The sequence below is a fragment of the Oncorhynchus gorbuscha genome, linkage group LG08 (assembly GCF_021184085.1).
Source record: "Oncorhynchus gorbuscha isolate QuinsamMale2020 ecotype Even-year linkage group LG08, OgorEven_v1.0, whole genome shotgun sequence".
NCBI lineage: Eukaryota > Metazoa > Chordata > Actinopteri > Salmoniformes > Salmonidae > Oncorhynchus > Oncorhynchus gorbuscha.
The window spans coordinates 43,518,113-43,533,156 of record NC_060180.1 but is presented as its reverse complement, the minus strand read 5'-3'; the positions used below and the strand labels follow the sequence as shown (position 1 = coordinate 43,533,156).

At 43.4% G+C, this 15,044-nt stretch overlaps 1 protein-coding gene across 5 annotated transcripts in view; it reads right to left on the bottom strand.

Annotated features, from left to right (window-relative positions):
* Window positions 1-748: 748 nt before the first annotated feature.
* The window catches only part of LOC124041684 (EMILIN-3-like), an 81,401-nt gene continuing 67,105 nt past the window's right edge, over window positions 749-15,044 (bottom strand). For 3 of the 5 annotated variants that reach the window (XM_046359554.1, XM_046359557.1, XM_046359553.1), the window contains 3 exons: window positions 14,581-14,931; window positions 12,115-14,311; window positions 11,106-11,637 (listed from right to left, as the gene is read on the bottom strand). In XM_046359554.1, the coding sequence (XP_046215510.1) occupies window positions 13,166-14,311; window positions 14,581-14,931 (1,497 nt within the window). In that variant the 3' untranslated portion in view covers window positions 11,106-11,637; window positions 12,115-13,165. Of the gene's footprint in view, window positions 2,258-8,371; window positions 8,489-11,105; window positions 11,638-12,114; window positions 14,312-14,580; window positions 14,932-15,044 lie in introns of those variants that run through there. The other 2 variants (XM_046359555.1, XM_046359556.1) reach the window with 2 other exon arrangements.

Sequence of the window (15,044 nt, the reverse complement as noted above, 5' to 3'; positions counted from 1 at the left end):
GTTTCAAGCACACAGTCCCTGTGCCCAAGACCACTAAGGTAACCTGCCAAAAATGACGACCGACCCATAGCATTCACATCTGTAGCCATGATGTGCTTTGAAAGGCTGGTCATGGCTCACATCAACACCATTATCCCAGAAACCCTAGACCCACTCCAATTTGCATACCGCCCCAACAGATCCATGAATTATGCAATCTCTATTGCACTCCACACTGCCCTTTCCCACCTGGACAAAATGAAGCCCTATGTTAGACTGCTATTCATTGGCTGCAGCGAGGGCGTTCTAAACAACACAGTGCCCTCAAAGCTCATCACTAAGCTAAGAACCCCGGGACAAAACACCTGCCTCTACAACTGTATCCTGGACTTCCTTGAAGGGCCAGCACCAGGTGGTAAGAGTAGGTAACAACACATCCGCCACATTGATCCTCAACACAGGGGCCCCTCAGGGGTAAGTGCTCAGTCCCCCCCCCCCCCCCCCCTGTACTCCCTGTTCACTCATGACTGCATGGTCAGGCACGACTCCAACACCATCATTAAGTTTGCCAATGACACAACAGTGGTAGGCATGATCACGGACAACAATGAGACAGCCTATAGGGAGGAGGTCAGAGACCTCGCCGTGTGGTGGCAGGACAACAACCTCTCCCTCAACGTGATCAAGCGAAAGGAGATGATTATGGACTTCAGGAAAAGGAGGACCGAGCAGCACACCCCCATTCTCATTGACGGGGCTGTAGGGAGCGCTTAAGTTCCTTGGTGTCTGCCGTGGAAATTTCCTCTATTTACCAAATCATGGGAGCAAACCACACACACACAATGGCCAATGGCCACCACTATAGTACAACAAAATACATTCTTATGAGAAATAACTCATAAGCATATCATGAAAATAACACATCTTAACTATGTTACTCAACTAATTCTGATAATTCCACAACATTCCCCTCTCAAGGGACTCAGTCACTTCTGAAGAATCAGAATAGTAACATGGCACCTTACTAACAGTAGAGTATATAATACAATTAAAAAATCCATAATCAAATTTTAAAGATAATAAAGAATCAAATCCCTTCAATGTAAGTATTCGCCTGTCAGAAACTGAGTTTACAATGTTTATACCATAATACAGACTTGCACCTGTTTAAACATATAGAATAATCCATTTGAGGAGAATAAAAACTTAACATATTTATGCTCTTTACGTTACATGAGAAACAGTGTCTAAACACAGGCCTCCTCACAACATATAGGACAGACATCCCTCTAAGTCCTCATGCTCAGAAATATACTCAGGAATAGAGAATAGGGCAGTGAAATCATTCATATTCCAAATCATAAGTAACAACCCAACTATTTATCCAACATTCCTCAGTGATTCAAATGGGTCATTTAACACACATCAATATTAGCAGATTTACATACAGTATAATCATCCCATAATTCTACTATTAACTTTTTTAATCATGATATTAATACAGATCAGTATCTCAATGCATTCTTAATCTAAATTACTACAATTTACATGGTGTAGACCTCTTCAATCAATCTGATACCACAAAAGTATAAACAATTTTAATGGCACAGTTTGATTAAACCCCCCTTACACAGGCACAGCATCTTCTGGCATCTTCGTTTTTCTTCAGATAGCTATACAGTTCAAAATGGACGGCCCATGATAATGTCCCAATTTCAATGTCTCATCTTTACCACTCATGTCTTGTCCATTCGTCAACCAATATACCAGCATCATAAGAAAATGTTAGAACAGATCTTTCTCCATGATCACTCCAAGTGGACTCACCACAGTATGACAGAACCATGAAAGAAAAGCAGTTGATAGCTTAGATCTGATACTGTACACCAATTTCTGTCTTGGTTCTTTTCTCTCGGTAGAAGTGGTTTGGAAAGCCTCCTTCAATGCCTTTGTCTCTCTTCTTCAGCCAGGTACAGGGGGTTTTGAGGTACACACACCATTCGGTCCAAATGATCTCTTCCATGCATTAAGATACCGTCTGATGTCACTTTTTATGATAACCTCGAAAGAACAGATCAGAACAACAGTTTAGTTCAGTTCATTAACGACATGATAAATGATTACTTTTACCAATTATTCTTAACACACATATCTAAACATATTTCACAGAGAATATCAAAACATTCTATTGAAACTATTCTTTCAAATTGGTTTATACTCCCCATCTCACTGTCTACTCCATCGTAGAGCCAAGGATCAAGAAATTAGACCTATATCTCTGGGGAATAGAACAAAACAAAGCTCAAGCTTACGGACAATGTCAAATGTAATATAGCGAAGCACCTGAATGAGTTGGTTGCTCAGTTACACAGGTACTTTCACAGATGACACAAACAACTGGATTCGTTATCTGATATCTGAACAGAGAGCCTCATCGAAATAAGCGGTTCTGTGAAAATTGAATTTAATCAGAAGCCACTGCCAGATGTTTGGATAGTGCTGCACTCAGAGTTTCTTGTCTTGGCAAATCATGCTGTTAAGACACTGATGCCCTTTGCAACCATGTATCTACGTGAGAGTGGATTCTCGGCCCTCCCTAGCATGAAAACTAAATACAGGCATGGTGTGTGTGTGTGGAAAATGATTTAAGACCGAGACTCTCTCCAATACAACCCAACCTTGCAGAGTTATGTGCATACTTTCAAGCACACCCTTCTCATTAACCTGTGGTGAGCTATTCATAATGTTTGATGAACAAATAATGTTTTAAATGTAAGATGGCTAAATAAAGAGCAAAATGATTGATTATTATATTCTTATTCGTGCCCTGGTCCTGTAAGAGCTCTTTGTCACTTCCCACGAGCCTGTTTGTGAATAACTCACCCATTCTTATGTTTAATAGATGTATCATATAGTGTGTGTGTGTGGCAGGCTTACAATGATGGCAAAAAAACAACATTTGAGAGTGCGCTGACTAGAGGTCGACCGATGACAATTTATTTATTTATTTATTTATTTGTAATAAAGACAATTACAACAATGCTGAATGAACACTTATTTTAACTTAATATAATACATCAATAAAATAAATTTAGCCTCAAATAAATAATGTAACATGTTCAATTTGGTTTAAATAATGCAAAAACAGTGTTGGTTTGTAAAAGAGCAATATGTGCCATCTAAGAAAGCTAACGTTTAAGTTCCTCGCTCAGAACATGAGAACATATGAAAGCTGGTGGTTCCTTTTAACATGAATATTTCACTCTATACGATTTGTATTTCATATACCTTTGACTATTGGATGTTCTTATAGGTACTTTAGTATTGCCAGTGTAACAGTATAGCGTCCATCCCTCTCCTCGCCGCTACCTGGGCTCGAACCAGGAACACATCGACAACAGCCACCCTCTTAGCAGCGTTACCCATGCAGAGCAAGGGGAACAACTACTCCAAGTCTTGGAGCGAGTTATTAGCTTGGCACCCCGCAAACTAGCTAGCCATTCACATCGGTTACACCAGCCTAACCTCAGGAGTTGATAGGCTTCAAGTCATAAACAGCTCAATGCTTGAAGCATTGCGAAGAGCTGCTGGCAAAATGCACGAAAGTGCTGTTTGAATGAATGCTTTACGATCCTGCTGTTACCTTCCATCGCTCAGTCAGACTGCTCTATCAAATCATAGACTTAATTATAACATAATAACACACAGAAATACGATCCTTAGGTCATTAATATGGTCGAATCCGGAAACTATCATTTCGAAAACAAAACGTTTATTCTTTCAGTGAAATACAGCATCGTTCCGTATTTTATCTAACAGATGGCATCCCTAAGTCTAAATATTGCTGTTACATTGCACAACCTTCAATGTTGTGTCATAATTACGCAAAATTCTGTGTGACTGACTTGTATGCGAAGTGACACAATTTAACCTGGTTAATATTGCCTGCTAACCTTTCTTCAAATCAAATAAAATTGTATTTGTCACATACACATGGTTAGCAGATGTTAGTGCGAGTGTAGCGAAATGCTTGTGCTTCTAGTTCCGACAATGCCCTAATAACCAACAAGTAATCTAGCTAACAATTCCAAAACTACTACCTTATAGACACAAGTGTAAGGGGATAAAGAATATGTACATAAAGATATATGAATGAGTGATGGTACAGAGCGGCATAGGCAAGATACAGTAGATGGTATTGAGTGCAGTATATACATATGAGATGAGTATGTAAACAAAGTGGCATAGTTAAAGTGGCTAGTGATACATGTATTACATAAGGATGCAGTAGATGATATAGAGTACAGTATATACGTATACATATGAGATGAATAATGTAGGGAACATTATATTACGTAGCATTGTTTAAAGTGGCTAGTGATATATTTTACATCATTTCCCATCAATTCCCATTATTAAAGTGGCTGGAGTTGAGTCAGTGTGTTGGCAGCAGCCACTCAATGTTAGTGGTGGCTGTTTAACAGTCTGATGGCCTTGAGATAGAAGCTGTTTTTCAGTCTCTCGGTCCCAGCTTTGATGCACCTGTACTGACCTCGCCTTCTGGATGATAGCGGGGTGAACAGGCAGTGGCTCGGGTGGTTGCTGTCCTTGATGATCTTTATGGCCTTCCTGTGACATCGGGTGGTGTAGGTGTCCTGGAGGGCAGGTAGTTTGCCCCCGGTGATGTGTTGTGCAGACCTCACTACCCTCTGGAGAGCCTTACGGTTGTGGGCGGAGCAGTTGCCGTACCAGGCGGTGATACAGCCCGACAGGATGCTCTCGATTGTGCATCTGTAGAAGTTTGTGAGTGCTTTTGGTGATAAGCTGGATTTCTTCAGCCTTCTGAGGTTGAAGAGGTGCTGCTGCGCCTTCTTCACCATGCTGTCTGTGTGGGTGGACCAATTCAGTTTGTCTGTGATGTGTACGCCGAGGAACTTAAAACTTACTACCCTCTCCACTACTGTTCCATCGATATGGATAGGGGGGTGTTCCCTCTGCTGTTTCCTGAAGTCCACAATCACCTCCTTAGTTTTGTTGACGTTGAGTGTGAGGTTATTTTCCTGACACCACACTCCGAGGGCCCTCACCTCCTCCCTGTAGGCCGTCTCGTCGTTGTTGGTAATCAAGCCTACCACTGTTGTGTCGTCCGCAAACTTGATGATTGAGTTGGAGGGGTGCGTGGCCACGCAGTCGTGGGTGAACAGGGAGTACAGGAGAGGGCTCAGAACGCACCCTTGTGGGGCCCCAGTGTTGAGGATCAGCGGGGTGGAGATGTTGTTGCCTACCCTCACCACCTGGGGGCGGCCCGTCAGGAAGTCCAGTATCCAGTTGCACGGGGCGGGGTCGAGACCCAGGCTCTCGAGCTTGATGACGAGCTTGGAGGGCACTATGGTGTTAAATGCCGAGCTGTAGTCGATGAACAGCATTCTCACATAGGTATTCTTCTTGTCCAGATGGGTTAGGGCAGTGTGCAGTGTGGTTGAGATTGCATCGTCTGTGGACCTATTTGGGCGGTAAGCAAATTGGAGTGGGTCTAGGGTGTCAGGTAGGGTGGAGGTGATATGGTCCTTGACTAGTCTCTCAAAGCACTTCATGATGACGGAAGTGAGTGCTACGGGGCGGTAGTCATTTAGCTCAGTTACCTTAGCTTTCTTGGGAACAGGAACAATGGTGGCCCTCTTGAAGCATGTGGGAACACCAGACTGGGATAGGGATTGATTGAATATGTCCATAAACACACCAGCCAGCTGGTCTGCGCATGCTCTGAGGGCGCGGCTGGGGATGCCGTCTGGGCCTGCAGCCTTGCGAGGGTTGACACGTTTAAATGTTTTCCTCACTTCGACTGCAGTGAAGGAGAGTCCGCAAGTTTTAGTTGCGGGTAGTGTCAGTGGCACTGTATTGTCCTCAAAGCGGGCAAAAAAGTTATTTAGTCTGCCTGGGAGCAAGACATCCTGTTCTGTGACGGTGCTGGTTCTCTTTTTGTAATCCGTGATTGACTGTAGACCCTTGTAGCTAAATATGCATGTTTAAAAATATATACTCCCTGTATTGATTTTAAGAAAGGCATTGATGTTTATGGTTAGGTACACGTTGGAACAACGACAGTCCTTTTTCACGAATGCGCACCGCATCGATTTTAAGCAACGCAGGACACGCTAGATAAACTAGTAATATCACCAACCATGTGTAGTTATAACTCGTGATTATGATTGATTGATTGTTTTTTATAAGATAAGTTTAATGCTTGCTAGCAACTTACCTTGGCTTCTTACTTGCGTAACACCTCCTCGTGAGGCAGGTGGTTAGAGCGTTGGACTAGTTAACTGTAAAGTTGCAAGATTGAATACCTGAGCTGAAAAGGTAAAAATGTGTCGTTCTGCCCCTGAACAAGGCAGTTAACCCACCGTTCCTGGCCGTCATTGAAAATAAGAATGTGTTCTTAACTGACTTGCCTCATTAAATAAAGTTGTACAAAAAAAATATATAGATTTTTTTTAACCGGCCAAATCAGCATCCAAAAATACTGATTTCCGATTGTTATGAAAACTTTAGTCGGTCGACCTCTAACGCTGACCCTGGTGCTAGAGGGGGTACAGCTGGAGGTTGAATGTTTGAAGGGGTACAGCTGACCCTGGTGCTAGAGGGGGTACGCAGCTGGAGGTTGAATGTTTGAAGGGGTACAGCTGACCCTGGTGCTAGAGGGGGTACAGCTGGAGGTTGAATGTTTGAAGGGGTACAGCTGACCCTGGTGCTAGAGGGGGTATAGCTGGAGGCTACTTCATTTCACACACATCACCAAGTCTCTCTGTTCCCTTAGCCTCTATATACAGCTACTTCCTTTCACACACATCACCATGACTCTCTGTTCCCTTAGCCTCTATATACAGCTACTTCATTTCACACACATCACCATGTCTCTCTGTTCCCTTAGCCTCTATATACAGCTACTTCATTTCACACACATCACCATGTCTCTCTGTTCCCTTAGCCTCCTTATACAGCTACTTAATTTCACACACATCACCATGTCTCTCTGTTCCCTTAGCCTCTATATACAGCTACGCTCGGCAGTCGTCGTCGCCGGCCTATTAGCTGCCACTGATTGTCTTTCTTCCCCCTCCTTGTATGTTTATTGTTAGCACCTGTTAGTGAATCATTAGTTGGGCTTTATTAGACAGCCTGTTTCTTTGTGCGGGAATATTTATTGTGACCTTCGGTTATGTAGTAGAGGAACGTGTTTGTTCCTGGTCGTGTATTAAGCTGTACTATTTTCGTCCCCCGTGTTTGGGGCATTTTGGTTTTGAGCACCCAGTGTTGCGTGAGTGCATTAAAGAGCACAGTATTGCACTCTCTGTTTCCTGCGTCTGACTCCACACCGACGACACCCGGAGCGTTGCAGTTCCCTTAGCCTCCATATACAGCTACTTCATTTCACACACATCACCATGTCGAAACATTGACTTTCTTCAGATGTATCAGATGGGAAAAAGACAATAACCGTTCATTTTCAGGTCCCATGATAATATGACAGGACCTTATTTATTTACTATTTTATGGATTACTTCCTGTGATGGGTTTTGTTGTGGTTGATATTGTGATGATGAGGAGACTTGCTGTGAGACAGGCTGTGTTTGAAGCACTGAAACTTAGTGTCAGAGTCCAGACTGTGTGGAAGGATGTCCAAAATCAACTGCTAGCCCCTAAACTCTATACACTTAGATCTGAAGGAATTGTATAAATATAACCAAAATGGTAACAGCTCCACCATGCCTTTTAATTTGCTAGTTGGATTGTCTGCCATATTGCTTAAACCTTTCCAATCCTGCCAGATTTACGGAAATACATAGAGATTAGGGTCTATGGGTTGATTTGGGATGTTTATTAATCTGCTGAACAGACATTGTGGAAGGAGATGCCTAATCTGAATGTTCTTGATGTCACTTCCTCCCACTAGGCAACTTCAATTTCCTGATCTGTAATCAGTGATGCTGACATGCCAGACCTCAGATTGGGAGAGTCACTAATTACGTGCTACATGGAAACCAATCTGTACTTAGATAGCTACAGGAAGTACCCTCTTATTGGTTCATCCAACCTTCCTCTTTTTAACATCACCCAACCTGGAGTACGTGTTTACCTATTGTAGCCAATTTGGAGGTGCTAGTTTCTAAAGTCTTCCTCCGTGTGTTTTATTGAAATGGCGGAGCCTGTCAATGCCAGGGCCCATCCACAAGAGACTGTTGTTTTTGCATGAAAAGATGGTTTGTTTTCAAGCACTGAGACATGCTCAGAATGTCTTTGGCTGAGTTTGTAGGCCAGAATGTTCCAATACAAGTCGAAAGGTTTACAAGCCTGGTGGAAGAGGTGGAATACAACGTGTGGTGGTACTGACCTGAAGGAATGGGTTTGAAGCCCCCTGGTGTCAGATCTGGGTAAACCCCACCCCAGCTCTTGAGGCCTGTAGCCACTGGTTCTCTTCCTTTGCCTTGAACCAGAGAGTGACTTAGACCTGGGAAACAAAGTGAACATGCAGTATTCTCTGGCCTGTCAGTGACATTGGTTGGTCTTTACAGTGCTGCAGCCCTGGAGTTCTAGGACTGGGAACACTTGGGTTTAGGTTGTTGTTCTCACTGATCTTGTGTTAGTATGTTGTAAACCCAAAGCTTAGCCAGGTGAGTCGCTGTGCTTCAAGGCCCCTGTCTTGTCAGGTTCCTCTCTGTCCTAGCAGAGCCATGATCTGACCCATTCTGATCCATTCTGGGCTAGTCCAAATGAAGGGCCCAGTGCTGCTCAGCCTTGGTACAGCTAACCTCTATTATTACACAGGAAATATATTGGATAATCTGGTAGGTGACCTGTTGCAGAGGTAAGCACTGACTAACTGGCAAGCCTTAAAAACCTCTAATTTATTTCAGTGTTTTCAAAAAAGTTTAAATGGTTCATCAGCTAATATATTTAAATTAAATACAAAAATTGCATATCATATAAATGGCCAATTGTATTGTCCAATATTATTGTGTATTGTATTATAGAAAAGATAAACAAAAAGGTCTTAAATCACTAAAGATGCTACCTTAACGAACAAGAGTTTAGAATGGTTTCGCTGAGGGTTGTCTGGTGTCATGGAACTACTCAACCTCATCCAGCTACGTACTGTAACACTTTCACATGATTAGTTCCTCACTCATTTTAAATAAGGAGTCATCTGAGGGTTATCTGGTGTCATGGAACTACTCAACCTCATCCAGCTACATACTGTAACACTTTCACATGATTAGTTCCTCACTCATTTTAAATAAGGAGTCATCTGAGGGTTGTCTGGTGTCATGGAACTACTCAACCTCATCCAGCTACATACTGTAACACTTTCACATGATTAGTTCCTCACTCATTTTAAATAAGGAGTCATCTGAGGGTTGTCTGGTGTCATGGAACTACTCAACCTCATCCAGCTACATACTGTAACACTTTCACATGATTAGTTCCTCACTCATTTTAAATAAGGAGTCATCTGAGGGTTGTCTGGTGTCATGGAACTACTCAACCTCATCCAGCTACATACTGTAACACTTTCACATGATTAGTTCATCACTCATTTTAAATAAGGAGTCATCTGAGGGTTGTCTGGTGTCATGGAACTACTCAACCTCATCCAGCTACATACTGTAACACTTTCACATGATTAGTTCATCACTCATTTTAAATAAAGAGTCATCTGAGGGTTGTCTGGTGTCATGGAACTACTCAACCTCATCCAGCTACATACTGTAACACTTTCACATGATTAGTTCATCACTCATTTTAAATAAAGAGCAACGTGAGGATTTGTCCATCAGCTTTGGAATCAGAATTCTTGAATAGTTTGGAATGACAAATGCTTTCCCCTTGTCCTGCAGTAGAAGATATTGCATGAAATTATTGTACACACTTAGAAAAAAAGATTTGCTAGGCTGTTCCCATAGCATAATCCTTTTGGATCCCTGTAGAACTCTGTGGAAAGGGTTCTACATGGAACCCAAAAGGGTTCTTCAAAGGGTTCTTCTATGGGGACAGCTGAATAACTCTTTTAGGTTCTAGATTATACACTAGAACATTTTTTTCCGAATAGTGTAGTTTGGGGGGGGGGGGGATTGGTTCAGAAAAGGGCTAGAAAGAGGGGGTAGGAGGAAGGAGAAGAGGAAGATAGCGGTCAGAGGTCAGAGGTCAGAGCTGTAGCCTGCCCATCCTTTCTCTGACTGCATCCTTAAATAAAGGTTACCTAAAGAAATTGAAATTCTCTCACTCCACCAAAATAAGGACTCACAGTGCATCTTTGGTTCTCATTGTAATATCTTGGCAACTTCTAACCATTCTTTAAAACAAGGATTGACAGTTAATCTTTGGCGACTTCGAACCAGTGGTCTGTGATACGTGCTGATGCAGTAAACCTGCCGACAGTGCAGCTCTCGTGCACTGAATCAAATCCTATCCCTCCGTTTACTCTCTAGTCCACCTGACATGGAAAAATGGTCTTCTTCTGTGAAATGGGGGAGATTAGTCCCTGACCCTCCCTTTGTTTTGAAAATACCACTGAAATACTAAATAACAAACCATAAAATCTCTGTTATCAGAGGATTTGATACCTCCTGCTGGTTAATCTTCGAACTGCATCAGAACATGAGAAATTAGATTTTCTTTTCTTTCTTTCTTTTACAAGTGCCAGTCTGTTTTTGCTATTATGTCAACTTCCTGGTAAGAGCACAATCCGATCTGGACCAGGCTATTACCAAAACACTTCAGCATACTAATATTATGTCTTTGACATCAGAATGACCAGAAAATAAACCAAAACACTTTAAAAGTAAAAATAGCCTTTTGAATGACCAAAACATCACCCAGAATATTTTTACCCTAAGAACAGTCTGAGTGGGCAGAGAGATTCTATATACTCATGACCGCTCTTTGAAATGGCCTTGAGGTCACTGCCAGTTAACAAGGTAAACAATGGGACAAGTCATTCCAAGCCTAAATAGTATGCCTCAACCCATAGACATAAGGGACTGTACATGGAAACAGCATACAATAAGTGTACTGGACAATTTATTGGTGCCTCTGCATTAGCATCATAAGTGACAATATGGTCAAGATTGTATGTAAAGATCAGATATATATTTTATATTCTATGATAGGCCAGCATAGCAAAAAGATCAACAAGAACACTCATGAGAACTAAAGGTGAGAAGTAATGGTGAGACATAATTTGACAGAAGATACATAATTAGAGCCATGTGCCTGATATAGGCACCCGGCCACCCTACAGTGTGCAGGACCCATTGATTTGTGTAATTTGTAACACTCATCTCCTGTCCGAATGCTTAAAAAAAAAAATGTATAACAAAATGTGATATCATATCACGTGAAAGTTAATTACTTATGATTCAGGAAATACAACTACAGAGATTGATGGGGAGGGGCGAGGAACCCATATACCCCACTTCAATCAAGCAGGCTTCAGTCACCCACTTGTCTTCAGTCACCCTAAAGATTGAAGCGGGAGACAACAGCTCACACTGGGCAGACAGGTGTCCTGCGACGGACAGCTCGCACAGCTTCCTCGCCTGTGGAGCTGGATCAAAGGTGATAGATTGAAGAGGAGACCTAGGAGCCTCTCTACGTAGCCTGTAATGTTTTTGAATGGGGAAATGTTTGTTAAATGGGTAGTGCATTTTATTGTATTTTATGATTCTATCAATTTGTTAATGTAGCAATCTACTCATTCTACAATGTGTTTTCTATTTGTTTTCTCATTCTACAAGGTGTTTTTTTATTTGAAATATGCAATATTTGGTTGCGCAGTTTTTGTGAAACTTTTCAATGTTTTATTTTGAATTTTAGTGTGTGTGAATTGCTCAACTGATGCAGATTTGAAATGAATAACTATAATCCCCCCCCCCAAAAAAAATCATCATGACTAGCCCCAATGACACAGGGGGCTTAGGGATGAAAGATAAAAACCATATACTGTAGTGACTCAGCTGTGTTATAGAAAATATACAGTTTACAAGTCAAAGCAGCCACAGTTTCATTATTTGACGTTAGGCCTATGATCTCCAACAATGTTGGCTACCGTGTCAGACATCAAACTCTGATACTTACATTACGGTCAGCGCTTCCAAGATCCACTGTCTATGATGGCATCCGTTTTCAGGACGAGCTTCTTGGCACGACTCATCGAATGTTCTCCCCAATTGGTAAAGCTGCCGCCTGCCCACCCGAAATGAAATGCAGCCACGGCTATCTGATGTCTTCATACGTTCTGTTTGAGCGAGATACTGGCTTATGGTTTGTTGACAAGACCAAATCAAGGCGTAGGCGCACGTGATGTCGGTTTTAAGGCAGAACATAATATGTTGATATGATAAGACGCTACCGTTGGGGCTTTACACTTCCTGCTTCATGTGACGTTTCATAAAGCCTTGGTTATGCCTGTCCAGAGATAGAGGAAGGAGTATCTGGCCTGCCTCCTGAATCCAAGCGTTTGACATGGGGGAGGGGACCAGTGACTTTATGATCCAACTTTATCAATGTAGAAGCAACAATCATTTTGATGATGTTCGGGACCTTTAAGGAGAAATACTCAAATGAATGTTAACCAAATGTATAGCACCTTTCATATTGACATACAGTATTTTTAAAGGACAGTCCACACAGAGAGGTGAGTGTGCTTGCAGGGTAGAAACCCATAGTCCCAACCCACTGGTTGAATCAACGTTGTTTCCAGTTCATTTCAATCAAATTACGTTGAACAAATGTGGAATAGACATTGAATTGACGTCTGTGCCCAGTGGGATATCATTTGCTTTGTTTTTGTTGTTCATTTTTCACAAATATGTCTAATACAGTATAACAATGAAGTCATCTTTTCTTCAAATAAGTTAAAAAGTCAGTTAATATCAATATAAAATGTGAAAACAAAACTATAAGAAAAAAACTAAATGCCCCTTTTGAAGAAAAACTTGAGGGAAAATATTGCCCAACTATACAACCAAGGGTGCATTTCAATAGCTTCAAATGGCCTATTCTACTCATCTCCTCTCCTTCACTGATCTGAAAATGCAGGAATAAATCTGTCCTCAAGTTTCCCATTTGAGCAGATGAAGGAGAGCAGAAGATGAGAGGACATACGTCTTTCTCCGTAGCACAAGTGTTACTGGTCTCCCCTCTGATTGGCTGAGTCCTTTCCGGCACAGTCTTTCATTTCTCCCTTCAGTTTGGCCAGCTGTGTGGAGTGACTGGCCATCATTCCTTTGACCTGTGACAGGTGCAAGTCTGAGTGTCTCTCCAGCTCTGTCCTGATCCTCTCCAGGTTGTCCGCCAGCTCCCCCAGGCTACCACACTGTCCCTCCACCTGGGCCACTCGACTATCCACCTCCTCCACCTCCCTCTGCACCCCCAGGGCCGTACTCCGGCAGCCCTGCAGCTCCCCAGCCAGTCTCCTCCTCATGCTCACCAGCTCCCCCTTCAGCTGGGCTAGTCGGTGCTCCCCGGCCCCCAGGAGGTAGGCCTGGTGTCCCACCAGCTGGGTGATACCCTGGACCTGGGTGGCTAGCTGATTCTCCCTGTGTGTCCATGTGGCATTAGCATGGCCCACTTCCTTACTGAACAGGCTAACAGAGTCCCTCAGGCCCTTCAGGGTGCGGTTGACTGAGTTGACTTTGATCTTGAGGAGGGTGATCTCTCCCTGGACAGAGCCTTCCTCGTCCTCCTGGGCAATGCGGCTCAGTAGGGTCTGCAGGGTGGTATTGAGACGGTCCAGCTGGTCAGCATGGGAGTCCAGACGGCCTGACACCTTCTTCTCCACCGTCTCACACTCCTCCACTAGGCCTGTCCGTGCGCCTCCTCCAGGGGGAGTGGCGTGGGAGCAGGAGGAGGTGCAGAGGAGCTCCAGGTCTGTGAGTTTCCTCTGGATGCAGTCCAGGTCTCCTTCCACCCTCCTCCTGACCGACTCAATCTCTGTCTCCAGGGCGGGCATCACCTGACCCTTCAGCAGAGCTGGGGCGGTGGTGTTACTCAGCTCCTCCAAAGCCACAAACACCCTCTCCTCCAGGGACTTCAGATTGTCCTTCAGCAGGGTCTTGAAGCCATCCAGACCCCCAGGCACCTTGCCAACCCCTACGTCCCCAGACTCGGTGACATTGAGCCTGGCATCCATGTCTTCCAGACGGGCCTCTATCAGGGTCTCAAAGTGGATGGTCTGGTCAGTGAGAGAAGCCTGAAGCTCCAGCTGGGACTCTTTTAAGCCCTTCACTGACTCCTCCAGCATCAACATCCTCTGCGACAGGCTGTTCACCTGCTGGGACAGTCACATGTCAGGCATACAGTGTAGCAATAAGACATTTTGCAAATATTTGAGTAATATACAAGTTTTAGCCATTTAGAAGATAATATTTCATATTTACATTGAATAACTGTAACCCAATTTTCCTAGTGCATTTTTCAAGGTGTGTATGCCCATAACATTTGATGTGGTAGCTACTGTTTGAAGTATTGATGCATTTCTGTTGCCTCAATAAAAACATGCCATGTCCAGTAGCATTGAGAAACACCAAAGTTCATTGGTACCTGTCCACAGCAGCTCTCAGTGAGGGTCAGTCCCTGTATCTGGGCCTGCAGGGTACCCAGCTCCTCTCTCAGTCCAGTTTCTCTGCCGTCCAGAGACTGCTGTATGTGCTCCTGGCCGTTCATGTGTTCATTATGGCACTGTCTCTGGACCTCTCCTATCCTCTCCTCACAGTGGTTCTCCAGGCCAGACAGACGCCTCTCAAAGCCGTCCAGGATGTCAGCGCGGACACCTGCTAGTTTAGCATCCAGCAGCTCCTCCAGGGTGGAGGGAGAGACTGACCCAGTGATGGGCCTGCCAGTCACAGCTTCCAACAACTTTTTCAGCTGCCCTTCATGGCCCAGAACCATGCCCTGAGGAAAGACAATGGTTTGGCTTTAGGAACACCTCAAATTCTTTGATACTGTAAATGAATGACATTGTGTGGAAATAGCCCAGTCTCAGAATCTCAGTGTGAGATTCAGAA